Consider the following 16,008-nt stretch of genomic DNA (forward strand, 5'->3'; position numbering starts at 1 on the left):
GAGCTCATATCTTTACGGTCACTTCTCATCCAGCAGAGAAAATGTTTTTATATGAAGTAAGCAACTAATGATTATTTTCATTGTCAATTAATGTGTGGATTATTTTCTGGATGAATAGATCAGTTGTTTGGTCTCTAAAATGTCAGAAAATGGTAAAAAATGTGGATCAGTGTTTCCCAAAAAGCCCAATATGACGTCCTCAAATGTCTTGTTTTGTCCACAACTCAAAGATATTCAGTTTGCTGTCCCAGAGGAGAGAAGAAACTAGAAGATATTCACATTTAACGAGCTGCCATCAGAGAAGTATTACTTTTTTTTCATGCAAAATTACTTAAACTGCTTAATCGATTATCAAAATAGTTGGCGATTAATTTAGTAGTTGACAACTAATCAATTCATCTTTGCAGCTCGAGACTTTATGTCAGTTTTTAAATAAGTATGTAAGGAGGGAAGGAAAGAAGAAAGGAAGTACGTAGGGAAGGTTCTGGTTCAGGCTCTAGTCATCTCATGTCTAGATTACTGCAACTCCCTCCTGATTGGCCTGCCTGCATGCTCCCTCCTGATTGGCCTGCCTGCATGCTCCCTCCTGATTGGCCTGCCTGCATGCTCCCTCCTGATTGGCCTGCCTGCATGCTCCCTCCTGATTGGCCTACCTGCATGTGCCGTCCGGTAATGTAATGTAATGTAATGTAATGAAGGAGGTAGGAAAGGAAAGTAAAGGAAGGATAAAAGAAAGGAGGCAAGGATGGAAATAAGAGGGAACGAAGGCAGTATAGAAGGAAAGAAAAGGAAGAAAAAATAAGGAAGGAATGACAAAAAGGGGAAGAAAGGAAAGTAGCCTAAAGAAAGGAAGTACGTAGGGAACGAGGAAGGGAAGGAAGGACATGCAGAGAAGGAAGGAAGGAAGGAAGGAATGATGAAAGGAAGGAGGATTCAGTTTCCTGTCCCAGAGGAGAGAAGAAACTAGAACATATTCACATTTAACAAGCTGGAATCAGAGAAGATTTTCTTTTTTCATAAAAGAATGTCTTAAACCGATTAATTGATTATCAAAACAGTTGGCGAATAATTTAATAGATGACGAAGATAGCGAGTATCAGGAGAAATCAGGATCCAACATGCCGCCCCCTGAAAGTTGTACCTATATTTTTTATTTGTAAAAGAAATTGGTATGGTTGGATTTTAGTTGCGTCCTGACACGTTTTAATCCTGGTTCAACCGCGTATAATAACTTTGTAACTTTGTTTTTATTCATCCAAAGCTGTTTAATGCTTCTTGCGTTCAGCACGGTCGGCGCCGTGCGGATGGCGATATGACGCAAACCTGGCCTGGGCGACTGTGTGGGGAGGGTCTGACCGCCGCGCACCTCCAAGAACGCGGACTGGCTACAGGAGAGAAGAAGTCTGTTCTTTGGGCCGCTCTGACCGCAATCAGTATGAAAGACCAGACGGTTCATGGTGATCATGCACGCCGTCCGCAGCACGCCGTCCGCAGCTCCTCTTTTCACCCTGTGTGTTGAGCTCTCTGTTTTAGCTACAGAGCGAGACCTCTCAATCTGTTCCATCTTTGTTGGGAGTCGCACATGCTCAGTACCTAGGTAAGGACTACTAGCCAGTCAGAAGCAGAGTATGAGGGCGTGTCCTGACAGTACCTAGGTAAGGACTACTAGCCAGTCAGAAGCAGAGTATGAGGGCCCTGACAGTACCTAGGTAAGGACTACTAGCCAGTCAGAAGCAGAGGATGAGGGCATGCCCTGACAGTAGCTAGGTAAGGACTACTAGCCAGTCAGAAGCAGAGTATGAGGGCGTGCCATGCTAGCAGCTAGGCGAGCATTATAACGTGTGTTCCAAAGTGACCACGTTTGTCTCTGAAGTAAAGGCTGGACTACAATAGAGCTGTTTGGAGCAGTTTGTGAACAGTGTTTTCTGTTGGAGATGGTAAGTCCCTTTGGGGTGGAGTTTTTCAATTTGTAAACCTATAACATGCACAAAAAGACACAATAAAGGAAATGGGAAAAGCCAAAAAGCATAATATGAGCACTTTAAGCCATCTGTCTGAACATATCAGCCTTCAAAATAAAAGTACATCAATGACACCCCATTTTTGTGACTTCAGCAAACTTTAAAAACTACAAAGGCACGTTTACATTCCCCATTTCACAAACAGGAAGTAGCAGCGAGTGTTCTCCAGTGTGTCTGACGGTTACCTGAGAACGCGAGCTCAGAGCGTTGAACATGTCGAAGAAGACGAAGCAGGTGAAGGTCATGGTGGTGTCTCGAGGAGTGATCACGTTGTCCTGCAACTGAAATAAACAAAAAAACAAACACGCATGTCTTTAGGACAGGACTCTTATCAAACATGTGAAGGTTCGGGCAGAGTGGACAATGTACAGTCTAGCTGCAAAGCACTTGAAATCTGACACCTGAGCCATTAAAAGACAGCTGAAACGCTGAAAAGAATTTCATACATCTAAGAGAAACATACTGAAAGGGCTACTTCTTTAAAGGTCCCATGACATGCTGCTCTTTGGATGCCTTTATATAGGCCTTAGTGGTCCCTAATACTGTATCTGAAGTCTCTTTATATAGGCCTTAGTGGTCCCCTAATACTGTATCTGAAGTCTCTTTTATATAGACCTTAGTGTTCCCCTAATACTGTATCTGAAGTCTTTTATATAGACCTTAGTGGTCCTCTAATACTGTATCTGAAGTCTCTTTTATATAGACCTTAGTGGTCCCCTAATACTGTATCTGAAGTCTCTTTTATATAGACCTTAGTGGTCCCTAATACTGTATCTGAAGTCTTTTATATAGACCTTAGTGGTCCCCTAATACTGTATCTGAAGTCTCTTTTATATAGACCTTAGTGGTCCCCTAATACTGTATCTGAAGTCTCTTTTATATAGACCTTAGTGGTCCCCTAATACTGTATCTGAAGTCTCTTTTATATAGGCCTTAGTGGTCCCCTAATACTGTATCTGAAGTCTCTTTTATATAGGCCTTAGGCCTTGACCAACTGCCACTTCGCTTGTTTTCAAGCCATGATGTCTCTCTCTCTCATGGGTGAGCCAAATTCTCTGGACGGGCAAAGCAGAGAAAGGGGAGGTAACCTTTCCCCTTATGACATCATAAAGGGAAGATTCCAGATCGGTCCATCTGAGCTTTCATTTTCTCATAGTCAGAGCAGGATACCCAGGGCTCAGTTTACACCTATCTCCATTTCTAGCCACTGGGGGCCCATAGGCAGGCTGGGGGAACTCATATTAATGTTAAAAAACCTAATAAAGTGAAATCTTCATGCCATGGGACCTTTAAAATTGTGTAGGGGGCGCTACTGAGCCATTTTGCTACACTCAAGCACACAAGGCACATGAAATAAATTTATGAGCGGTTGTGATGCTTGTGAACAATTTCACGCGTTTTAACGCACGTTTAGCTCCTCAAAAATGCGATGCATTTGCAAAAATATCCTCAGTTTTAAAAAGGGCTTTCGCTAACTGATGTTGTCGATGCTCTGGCCCAAATTATTCACAAATCTGCCAATCACATCTCTTCTGCTTTTGTTTTTGTTATCCATAATAATAATAATAATAATAATAATAGCGTCAATCGACGGGCGTCAAATGAGGTGCAAAGAAAGAAACCAAAAAACAGATTTCCATTTAAACTTTTCGTGCAACATTTCTTTGAGCCCGTTCTACGGATGAATGGCGAGACAATGGCCGACAAATAGAAGAAAGAAAAGTGTGCCACCTCTCTCCAGAAGACGAACAGCGTCCCACAGACGATGACGAGCGCCGACACCAGCACCTTGACCAGCAGACTGCGAGTGATGATGCTGTCTCTCACGTTACGGGGAGGCTGTCGTATAACGTCCCGGTCCACCGGCTCCACGCCCAAACTGGCAACAAAACACTCACCGTCACAAACACAACAACACATTTCTCTTCGTCCTTTTTCGAAAACCAAAGTGGGAATGTTTGTGTCCTGTGTAGGCCGGAAATCCTCTTTAACTCTCCTGTTGTCCTCGGGTCAAATCTGACCCATTTTCTAAAAGTTTCTATATCAGAAATTTGGGTTTCTTTCAACCAAATTGTCAAAGAAATAACGTGGATGGTTCCCTACAACGCTCTTCACAAATTTAATAAATGATCAGTTCAGTACTTTCATTGAATTTGGGTGTTTTATTCAATTTTATAGTAGGGATGTAGCGATCCGACTTGCTCCGTCCCGATACCGATACCAGTTGAATTAGTAATACATTGTACACCTTCCACCTTATACCTTCCTTCCACCATGTGGAAGAGACTAAAGGCACCATGACTTTCCTAACTAAACAGTACTTTCCTAACTAAGACAAAATAACATAGATGTAATGTATTAAATTCTTATTTATTTGTACACTCAACTCTTCCAGCATGCGACACACGTGCGACAGAGGGAAAAAAACTAACTGGACCTAACTCGGCCCGTGGATCTGTTGATTTTTCCAAATCCCAATCCAGCTATTTTGTCAATATCGGGACCGATATCCGATCTTAAAGCAGCCATATTATGCTCATTTTCAGGTTCATAATTGTATTTTAAGGTTGTACCAGAATAGGTTTATATGGTTTAATTTTCAAAAAACACCATATTTTTGTTGTACTGCACCGCTCTCTCTCACTGCTGCAGATCCTCTTTTCAGCTGGTCTCTGTTTTAGCTACAGAGTGAGACCTCTTTTCTTCTTCTTCTTCTGTACTATCTTTGATTGCACTTGCACATGTGCTGTAGCTCAGATGTAGATCATGTCAGCTAGCTAGCTCCATAGACAGTAAAAGAAAGGCTGTTTCTACAACTTCGGTCAGTTACAAGGCAGGATTAGCTGGGAGACTTCTAAATGAGGGCGCACATGGAAGTAGTTCTTTTGTAGATTATGGTGAACTTGTGTGTGTTGTAGCAGTGCTTTGCTATTGAAAACGAGGTAGCATGCTAGCGTTAGCATGCTAGTGTTAGCATTAGCGTTAGCATGCTAATGCTACGAGCTAATGGTTGCGGTTAGCCTGCTCGTTTCGGCTTGTGACGTCACAAGCCATGCCGATTTTGAACAGCTCACCCAGAGACTGAAGGCAGGACACATTCAGAAACCGTATCTCACTCTAAACAGCATGGAGGGATGTTTTTCAAAGTTTGTATGTGTGTGGAAGCACCAGAGACACAACATAACACCCCAAACCCCAGAAAAAGTGATTTTTTCATAATATGGGCACTTTAATATCGGATCGGTGCACCCCTATTTTATAGCATGTAAAGAAAAATTGATAATAGAACGTTGAAAAACGTAGGAAAAAAATGTCAAAAAAGCACAGAACATCACATTTACCTGATGAAGGTCTGAGACCAAAACGTTGTATTTTTCTAAATAAATTATTGCTTGCGTAATGGTCAGTGTGCGGGACTCACAAAAACGTGACAAAAACTTTGAAAAAAAATGACAAAAATGACGGGAAAATCTTCAAAAACGCCAGGAAAAGTGACAAAAACATTGGAAAAGCTTAAAAAAACGTCAAAGCGCAGAAAAATATTGGCAGAAACTTCGAAAAAAAAAGTGACACGTGTCAAAAAAGACGACCAAAACGTTGGAATTTCTTTTACATTTTGACCCAGAAAAACTAAAAGTTGCTTGTTGGTCGACGGGGAAGACCACACCAGGGTTCCACAACTTATTTAATTTCACTATTAAACTTCTTTATCAAAGATTATTTCTAATGTATGTGAACCAGAGTTTTCGAAATACTAAGTTTAAATAACATAATTTCTGTACTTATGAGTTTTTTTAAAAACATTTTATTCATTACGTTCAGTTATATTTCCTGCAAGTTTTATTAGTTTTAGTCTCTATTCGCCCTTTAACCAGTCACAGGTTACGTACGAATCAAACCTAAGGAATTATAAACCCAACATGAAGGTCTACATGTTGTTTTGAAGTCCTTTCTACAGGTCAAGCAATTAAACTGCAGTAAAAGTAGTCTTTAAAGTAGCCAAATCCTTTTATAAACTCCTTAACACTACAGTTCCCATGATGCCCCTGTACCTCTGAGCGGGAGGGCCGTCCATGATGATGTTGATCCACAGGATCTGCATGGCGTTCAGCGGGTTGGGGAAGTTCATCAGCGTTGCCAAGGAGATGAGCGTCAGAGCTGCAATACTCCTGCAGACCAGCAGGCGGTAAAGAAAAAACAAAACTTTATTTAAATTAATGTAAAACAAAAAGAGCAATGGGCTCCACTATTTGCCTTTATATATATATATATATATATATATAAAAAATCGCTCACATTTTTTTTTAATCACACACACACACACACGGACAGACAGACAGACAGACACACGTTTGTTTCACTATCTTTGTGGACCCGTCATTGACATAATGCATTCCCTAGCCCCTTACCCTAACCTTAACCATCACCACTAAATGCCTAACCTTAACCCTTACCCTCACCCTAACCATAACCTAATTCTAACCCTAATCCTAAAACCAAGTCTTAACCCTCAAACAGACCTTTAAAGTTGTGGGGTCCAGCATTTTGGCCCCACAAGGCTGTCCGGACCCCACAAGTATACTGGACTCCCGGTTTTTGGACCCCACAAATATAGTAAAACACACACACACACACACACACACACACACACAGCTGTAGGTTACAACTCAGTGAATAAAATAAAAATGAAATATGAATTCTGTTGGTTATAAAGGCAGCTGTACGTCTCTGTTGTTCAGAAACAGAGAACGTATTTTGTATATAATATAGTTGCACTCACGTGCTCAGCTGGAAGCGGACAAAGTTTTTAATGTTGTTGTAAATTCCTTTTCCTTCCTCGATGGCCGACCTGGAAGCACAGAAACAAAATGTTGCTCGTCATTTCTGCAGTTTTAAAGGAACTTCACCCACAAAATGACCTTTTGTATAATTAGTAGTAGTAGTAGCATTTGACTGAATTAAACTGCACAAATTCTTTTTTATGCAGTTTTGCGGTTGTTAAACGCGGCCCCCTGTTACTTTTTCTTCGTTTTTGGGGTTTTTTTTCACCGTGGAGACAAACAACAAAGTTTTCTTGAAGGATTTAAGGCAACACACGGTAAGTAATTATTATACAAATGCTCATTTTGGGGTTGAAGTATTCCTTTAAAGCTTTTACTGCCCCCTAGGGATGTCCTGATCAGCTGTTCTGACCCCCGATTGGACTTTTTAAATATGGAATATCTGCCGATACCGAGTCCCGATCCGATAATAGAGCTGCACGCCATTTTTTTTGTTTACAAAAATAAGTAACTAAAATATGTCTTAAGCTTAATACATATAACTTAGTGCAGCAAGTGAGTCTTTTCTCTCAACGAGTTTCCTGCTGGACAACAAAAACTAAACTTAGTTGCGCCTCTTGCGCTTAATAGTCGATCTTTGATTTTCTTCTCGTGTTTACCGACGTCGGCTCGAGGGGACAACGGCCTGAAAGCGTGATTTCCTGGTGGAATCACGGAAGAAGTGTAGAGAATTAGAGTAATCCGCTTCTGTATAAAAAACTGGTGACTAAGAAAGACGGACTTCTTTACTTGTTGCCGAGGGCTGGCAAGCTACGAGACACTCTGGACGCTCTGCGCTAGAGGTGCAACGATGAATCGATTAATCTATTAGTTGTCAACTATTAAATTAATCGCCAACTATTTTGATAATCGATTAATCGTTTGAGTCATTTTCTTATTAAAAAAAAATCCGATTTCTCTGATTCCAGCTTGTTAAATGTGAATATCTTCTAGTTTCTTCTCTCCTCTGGGACAGTAAACTGAATATCTTTTGAGTTTTGGACAAAACAAGACATTTGAGGACGTCCTCTTAGGCTTTGGGAAACACTGATCCACATTTTTCACCATGTTTTGACATTTTTATAGATCAAACAACTAATCGATTAATCGAGAAAATAATCAACAGATTAATCGACTATGAAAATAATCCTTAGTTGCAGCCCTACTCTGCGCCATGTAGGTTTGAAAGTGGCGGCATCCAGGCAGTCTGGCGGTGCGTTTGTGGTGCAGGGCGGGTGTGATTAAAGGCGGCTATCATTACAAGCTGATGTACATCGGAGTAAGGTTAAACGGGGAGAATGCCAATCCCGAGGGAAGCCACAAAAGCACTTAAAGCAGCCATATTCTGCTCATTTTCAGGTTCATAATTGTATTTTAAGGTTGTACCAGAATAGGTTTACATGGTTTAATTTTCTAAAAACACCATATTTTTGTTGTACTGCACCGCTCTCTCTCACTGCTGCAGATCCTCTTTTCAGCTGGTCTCTGTTTTAGCTACAGAGTGAGACCTCTTTTCTTCTTCTTCTGTACTATCTTTGATTGCACTCGCACATGCCCAGTAGCTCAGATGTAGATCATGTCAGCTAGCTAGCTCCATAGACAGTAAAAGAAAGGCTGTTTCTACAACTTTGGTCAGTTACAAGGCAGGATTAGCTGGGAGACTTCTAAATGAGGGCGCACATGTAAGTAGTTCTTTTGTAGATTATGGTGAACTTGTGTGTGTTGTAGCAGTGCTTTGCTATTGAGAATGAGGTAGCATGCTAACGCTAACGCTACGAGCTAATGGTTGCGGTTAGCATGCTTGTTTCGGCTTGTGACGTCACAAGCCGTGCAGATTTTGAACAGCTCACCCAGAGACTGAAGGCAGGACACATTCAGAAACCGTATCTCACTCTAAACAGCATGGAGGGATTTTTTTCAAAGTTTGTATGTGTGTGGAAGCACCAGAGACACAACATAACACCCCAAACCCCAGAAAAAGTGATTTTTTCATAATATGGGCACTTTAAGCAGTATTTATGAGGAACGCATAACAAACAAAGCTGAGAAAATGATTAGTGACCGCTCCCATCCATTACACAGCGAAATGTAACTCCTACCCTCAGGGAGCCGTTTTAGAGTACCAACAGCAAATAGAACGATCTTTAAGAAATCCCTCGTCCCCAATGCTGTGAAGGTGCTAAATAACACCGTTATTGGGAACTGTACTTAAGGATGGAAGGTAGGGCGAGGCAGACTTCTGGGTTGCAGGTTTTGTGCACAGCAAGCATTTTTAGTAGGCTATATTTATCTATTTATTTACTTATTTACTTTTGTAAATGTAACCTTTGTAAAGTCACTTTTTATGAAATGTATTGTCTGTTTTGTCCGTCTTGGCTATGTACTGTTTGTAATGTCCTGTCTCTCTTGTATTCTTGGTGAAACTGAAGACAAATTTTCACATCTGTGGACAATAAAAGTTTTTCGTATTCGTATCAGTTAAAAAAAAAAAGCCAAAATTGTCTCCGATCCGACGCTGTGATCGGGATCGGGACATCCCTGCTGCCCACGTCTGCAGACTTACATGATGGTCTGGAAGTCGTCGTCCACTAGGATCATGTCGGCCGCCTCCTTGCAGACGTCGGTGCCCGTCTGGCCCATCGCCACGCCGATGTCGGCCGCTTTCAGCGCCACGGCGTCGTTCACCCCGTCGCCTGTCATGGCCACCACGGCGCCGATGTTCTGGAGCGACTGCAGAGAGGCCGCACTTTAATATTTCATGCAACTTCCATATGCTGACTGACAAGTGAAGAGCGTTTAGAGCAGGGCTTCTCAAAGTCCAGACAGTCAAATTTCACCCCTTTTCAAAGTTTTTTATATCATAAATATTGAACCAAACTATTATTAAATAATAACATGGATGCATGGATGTACGTTCGACGTATGGAACGACAACGTTCTTCCCAGGAAAAATAAATGATTACTTTCATTGAGTTTTGGGTGTTTAGAATTTTTTTTTCAAAAGCTATAAAATTGTATTAAACAGTATATCCTGACTAAACTTACAACTTACTGACCGATACCAGTCTGTGATCCACTTAACATGCTCTGAACAAATAATGCCAAAATAATTCATAATTATTGTTTTTTTTTAACTCAAAAATGAGGTATAATGTCAAATAATTGAGGTATATTGACCACGTATAAAAAAAGTGTTGAAAAAAGTGACAAAAAACATGTAAAAAATGCGCCTAAAGCATAGAAAAAAGGGCCGAAAACATTTTCAATTTTGACCCAGAAGGACGAAAAGTTAATGTTCGAGGGGAAGACAACACAAGGGTTAAAAACATTTTTATACTGATTAGTTCACTGTTAGTGAAGTTGAATATACAGTGGTGGTGTAACGGACCATAGTTGATCTCCCTCTACCTAAAAACATAAGTAGATTTGGGCTTATTTTTACAAATTAAATAGATTTTTTAACGAGAAAAGGTACCCGTACCGAATACAGTCAGTTAACATCCGGTGTAGTGGAGCCTTTACGATTAATTAACCGTGACTTTTTAAAGCTCAGTTAATAGTGAAAGCGGTTAACCGCTGCATTCCTAGTACTGAATTCCAGGTAGTGGTATCAGTACAAATGTTGACCAAGAAAACAGAGAACTCAACTTGAATGTATGTCGCTTAAAAGATATATGTGAGTTGATTTTGTTACCAGTCCCTCCAGAAAAACGTGATTATGAGATTGCATAATTCAATGCATAATCAGCCAAAGTCTGCATATTTATGCGGGCGGGCCGCATTTTTTCAAATACGCCGCACTTTCGCCGCATAAATTGCAGATTTCCGCGCAAAATATGCGGGGCTTGCATGATTTCATAATCCCCGCATTTTCGTTGCAAAAAAGTCACACATATATCTTAGCAGAAAGTTGAAAAATGTTGCGTTTACTTCACACAAGAGCAGCCGTTTTCCCCTGTTGCCATGGGAACGTTATGTGACGTAATTACGCGACGTGAACATCGTCGAAAAGCTGCAAACCCCGCGATGAAGCCATGAAGAAACCGCAGTTTTTGCAAGTTCCCGCAATTTCATTGCATAAAATTGCATAAATATCCCGCATATTCCATCGCATTTTTTAAGAAAACGTGCTGCATAATCACGGATTTTTGCCCGAAACAATCACAAAAAAACTCCGCATTTTTCTGGAAGGACTGTGTTATGGACAATCTTTCCGGACCCCTGACCTTACTGTGATTGTTTATAACTGTGTACCTAGCTCTGGGGAGTTTACTCCCCGGACTCCTTATGTTTTTTTTTCGCCCAGCATATTTCCATGGATTAGGATGGCACCAAGATCTTGGTTGCAGCTGTCGCCGTGGTCCTGCTGCACGCCCTGCTACACCCTGCTACGCTCTGCGGCGCTCTGCTACGTCCAGCTATGCTCTGCTGTGCCACGCTACACCCCGTAACGCCCTGCAGTGTGCCCTGCTATGACATGAACTACTACGACTACCATTTGTAGTCACTGTTCCATTATCTTTACTGTGACTATTATTGCCACTGTTCATCACACCCCCAACCGGCACCGTCAGACACCGCCCACCAAGAGCCTGGGTCTGTCCCAGGTTTCTCCCTAAAAGGAGTTTTTCCTCGCCACTGTCGCACTAAATGCTTGCTCTTGGGGAATTACTAGAATTGTTGGGTCTTTGTAAAGTATAGAGTGTGGTCTAGACCTACTCTATCTGTAAAGTGTCTCGAGATAACTATTGTTATGATTTGATACTATAAATAAAATTGAATTGAAATTGTATTTCTAAATATTCTTAAACTTGTTCAAGTCAATTGTTCAGATCAAACTCAGTCTGAAGTGAATATTTAAAAAGATTTCAGCCTAAACATGATAATTAAAACGATGCAATGCAGCAGTATCAGCTAATTAAGTATATTGGTGCTGATATTATACTTAAAGGACAAACTTAGAGCTCTTGGAAAGTAAACAGCTGAGTGTTTTGTCCATCACCTTGACGATCTTCAGCTTGTGTCGGGGACTGGCTCGATAAAACACCGCTACCTGTCGGGACAGAAGACAACTTTAATTCCGACAAATACAAAACATACGCAGAAATAACAAAAAATATGTATGTTCTGTGATTTTTAATTAGGAAAAGTTTATTTTCTACACATTAAAGGATGTTAGAGATCTGATCTGAAAGAAAAAAACTGTAAACAACTTCACATTTTATCATTTACTGTGCCTTTGATTCTAAATCAAATGTGTTAAACTCGAGGTCCGCGGGCCAAATCGGGCCCCTCGAAGATTTTGATCCGGCCCGAATATCAGTTTAGGTTCACAATACATTTTGGCCCCGTCTAGTTGTGCGCCAAACCAAAAAGATGGGAAACAGTTTTTCTTGATTTGCTAAATTCTATGCTGGCTGAGGCCGGCTTCACGCTGGCTGCGTGGCGTTTCTGTTGCGTGGCGTTTCTGTTGCGTGGCGGCTGCGTGGCGTTTTCTGTGTCTGCACACCAGAAATGTGTCTGACGTGGCGCTGCTGCTGCTGCTAGCCTTGTCTGGACACATGGATGTTTCCCATTGATAAACTGCACTCAAGCAGTAGTATACTTCATGCTAAACATAAATATATACTGATCTGATTACAGCAAAGACAACGTCGGCAGTGTTGACGGCAAAATAGGCTCCAGAAGATCTCGTTCTGTATTGACAGGTGCAATATACATATATATATATATATATATATATATATATATATATATTTATATCTGCACTTATGTCAAAACCTTTCAAACATCAACATGTCATTTATTAATATGTATTTGTGTCAAAATGACATATAAACATCTTTTTGTATTCTATTTTGCCTGGAAACGCTTCCAACACACCTTGCGTGTCGCGTGAAAAATAGGCGTCGGTCCTATTTCTAGCATGCACGCAATCTGAGACGTGCGCGTCACACAGGCAGTGTGCAAGCTCTAACCTGTTACCATGGGAGCCGAAATAAAAATGGACACGCCACGCAGCTGACACGCTCACGCCACGAATACAGCGTGCAGGAGGCCTAATCAACTTTTTGGCTGACTTTTGTAGGAGCTTTATGTCGACAACAAAGTGACAAAAGTGTATATAGAAGTAACAAAAACATAACAAAAAACCTGTCAAAAGTGTCAAACAATTACAAAAATAAAACTACAAAAATGATGAAAAATGGGACATGCAGTAAGACAGTCAAAGATACAGTATATTACTTTTTCAATGAAATAAAAGCATGTCAGTAAACTCTGTGTCAGCAGTAAATGTCTGGCCCTGGATGTGATTGTCATCTTCCAGTCTGGCCCTTAGAGAGAGGGAGTGTGACAGACTGTTGTGAATGATAAGTGGCTGCATTGTTTTAATGTACAGTGCTAAAGGGAAGCTGTTCTCACTCTGGGGACGATGTTTGAAAGCTGCTGCAGGTCGAGTTGATCCACCTCTTCTCCAGACAAACACTGACAGCCTTTAGAGTACAGACCCAGCCGGCTGGCTGCAGAGACACACACACAGAGACACACACACACACACACACACACACACACACACACACACACAGAGACACACAAAAAGAGAGAGAGACACACACACACACACACACACACACACACACACAGACACACAAAAAGAGAGAGAGACACACACACACACACACACACACACACACACACACACACAGAGACACACAAAAAGAGAGAGACACACACACACACACACACACACACAAAGAGAGAGAGAGACACACACACACACACACACACACACACACACACACACACACACACAGAGACACACAAAAAGAGAGACACACACACACACACACACACACACACACACAGAGACACACAAAGAGAGAGACACACACACACACACACACACACACACACAGACACACAAAGAGAGAGAGACACACACACACACACACACACAAAGAGAGAGACACACACACACACACACACAAAGAGAGACACACACACACACACACACACACACACACACACAGAGACACACACACACACACACACACACACAAAGAGAGAGACACACACACACACACACACACACACACACACACAGAGAGACACACACACACAGAGACACACAAAGAGAGACACACACACACACACACACACACACACACATACACACAGAAACACACAAAGAGAGAGACACACACACACACACACACACACACACACACACACACACACACACACACACACACACAGAAGGATGGTTAGCAGAGCCGAGTAAAACAAACTATTTTTGGTAACACTGATAAAGATGCTAACGGTCCCTTGTTCAAAATGATAACTAAAGACGTTTGGCAATAAACCGGATTCTGAGGATTAATAATTATTATATGACTTTCATTTGATGTGCCCTGGTTACCTGTTCTTCATTAACTACAGTACGAGTCTGACTTTTGTTGTTCATGTTTTGGAAAAATAAGAGAAAAACTAATCATCCAAAAAAAAATCAAAAAGAACGGAACCTGGAATTTGTGAATCAAATACAACATCACTGCTAACATCCAACCAACCATTACTGTAAGCAGAATGAGTTTTACATTAGGTTAACATTTTTATTTTTAAAAAGGTGCAGTAGGTAAGACTTATAAAACTAACTTTCTGTCATATTTGCTGAAACTGACCCTATGTTCCAGTAGAACTACATGAAGCAGGTCATTAAAAAAATAAATAATCCAGCTCCTCTGGCTCCACCTACAGCCTGTAGTGAAATTTACAAAAATCCACAGCTCCCTGTTCAGATGCACCAATCAGGGCCAGGGGGGGGTGTCTAACTGCTGTCAATCACTGCTCATGCACATGCATTCATTCTCCCTTGTGGGGGGAGGGGCTTAGGAGACCGTTTTGGGCTTTAGCGGAAAGGGATGGAGGGACTGAGAAGTTGGCTAAGTCCTGGATCTTTACAATCCTACCTACAGCACCTTTAAATTTGGACCCAGAAAAACAGAAGGGGTTGCACGGTCGACAGGAAGACAACACAAGGGTTAAAAAAATAGCCTTTTAAATTCTACCTCGTAAAGAAATAACGGGAGTAACAGGTGAACCAGCTTTAAAAGTGACGCGTTTTCTTTTTAAATAAGTGTGATCGCGAAGGGGGATCCAATTCATGCCGATGTGAAGAGCAATTCACGTGGATTTCAAAAAGTAGCTGATGCATATTAAGTGTTAAACTGAGAACGGAATTTCTCAATTAAATGCAGTCAGCCTAGGGGGAAACACTGATATTGAGATTAAACTAGGGCTGCAACTAACGATTATTTTCATAGTCGATTAATCTGTCGGTTATTTTCTCGATTAATCGATTAGTTGTTTGATTTATAAAAATGTCAAAACATGGTGAAAAATGTGGATCAGTGTTTCCCAAAGCCTAAGAGGACGTCCTCAAATATTTTGTTTTGTCCAAAACTCAAAAGATATTCAGTTTACTGTCACAGAGGAGAGAAGAAACTAGAAGATATTCACCTTTAACAAGCTGGAATCAGAGAAATCAGATTTTTTTTGAATAAAAAAATGACTCAAACGATTAACCGATTATCAAAATAGTTGGCGATTAATTTAATAGTTGACAACTAATGGATTAATCGATTCATCGTTGCACCTGTAGATTAAATGTTTAGTCATGTTTGTATTTGTATCTCCCCTCCGTCTGATAAAACCTCGTCAGAACCCGGCTGATGAAATGTAAACTGTGTGATGGTTTATCCCGAAGCCCGTTCCCCCCTCTCTGACCTATGGACACGGCGGTTTCCTTGGAGTCTCCGGTGATCATCTTGATGGCGACTCCGGAGCTGATGAGCGCGCTCACGGCTTCTTTGACGCCGGACCTTGGGGGGTCGATGATGCCCACCAGACCCAGGAAGGTCAGGTTCCCCATCTCGGAACCCGACGCAAACGCCAGGACTAAAAAGGAAGAGACGGACATAGACACACGTCAGTGTATGATAGGTCTATGTTCTGTTGTTCTGATCTCCATCTAGGGCTGCAACTAGCGATTATTTTGATTATCGATTCATCTTGCTGTCCGTTTACATACTCCGTTGCTCTGATTGGTTGGAGGTCTATCCAATTGAGTGCAGAGGCATTTTCTTTCCTGGTTGGGTTGAAACGCG

The 16,008-nt window shown here is 41.3% G+C and overlaps 1 protein-coding gene across 1 annotated transcript in view; it reads right to left on the reverse strand.

The window, feature by feature from the left end:
- LOC116051191 (calcium-transporting ATPase type 2C member 1) overlaps positions 1-16,008 on the reverse strand; it is a 36,317-nt gene that overhangs the window by 3,201 nt on the left and 17,108 nt on the right. The window contains 8 exon segments of the mRNA XM_036006411.1: positions 2,207-2,302; positions 3,753-3,900; positions 6,074-6,190; positions 6,802-6,870; positions 9,405-9,571; positions 11,844-11,894; positions 13,265-13,362; positions 15,629-15,799. Coding sequence (XP_035862304.1) covers positions 2,207-2,302; positions 3,753-3,900; positions 6,074-6,190; positions 6,802-6,870; positions 9,405-9,571; positions 11,844-11,894; positions 13,265-13,362; positions 15,629-15,799 — 917 coding nt within the window.

Source organism: Sander lucioperca, chromosome 10 (genome assembly GCF_008315115.2).
Source record: "Sander lucioperca isolate FBNREF2018 chromosome 10, SLUC_FBN_1.2, whole genome shotgun sequence".
Taxonomy (NCBI): Eukaryota; Metazoa; Chordata; class Actinopteri; order Perciformes; family Percidae; genus Sander; species Sander lucioperca.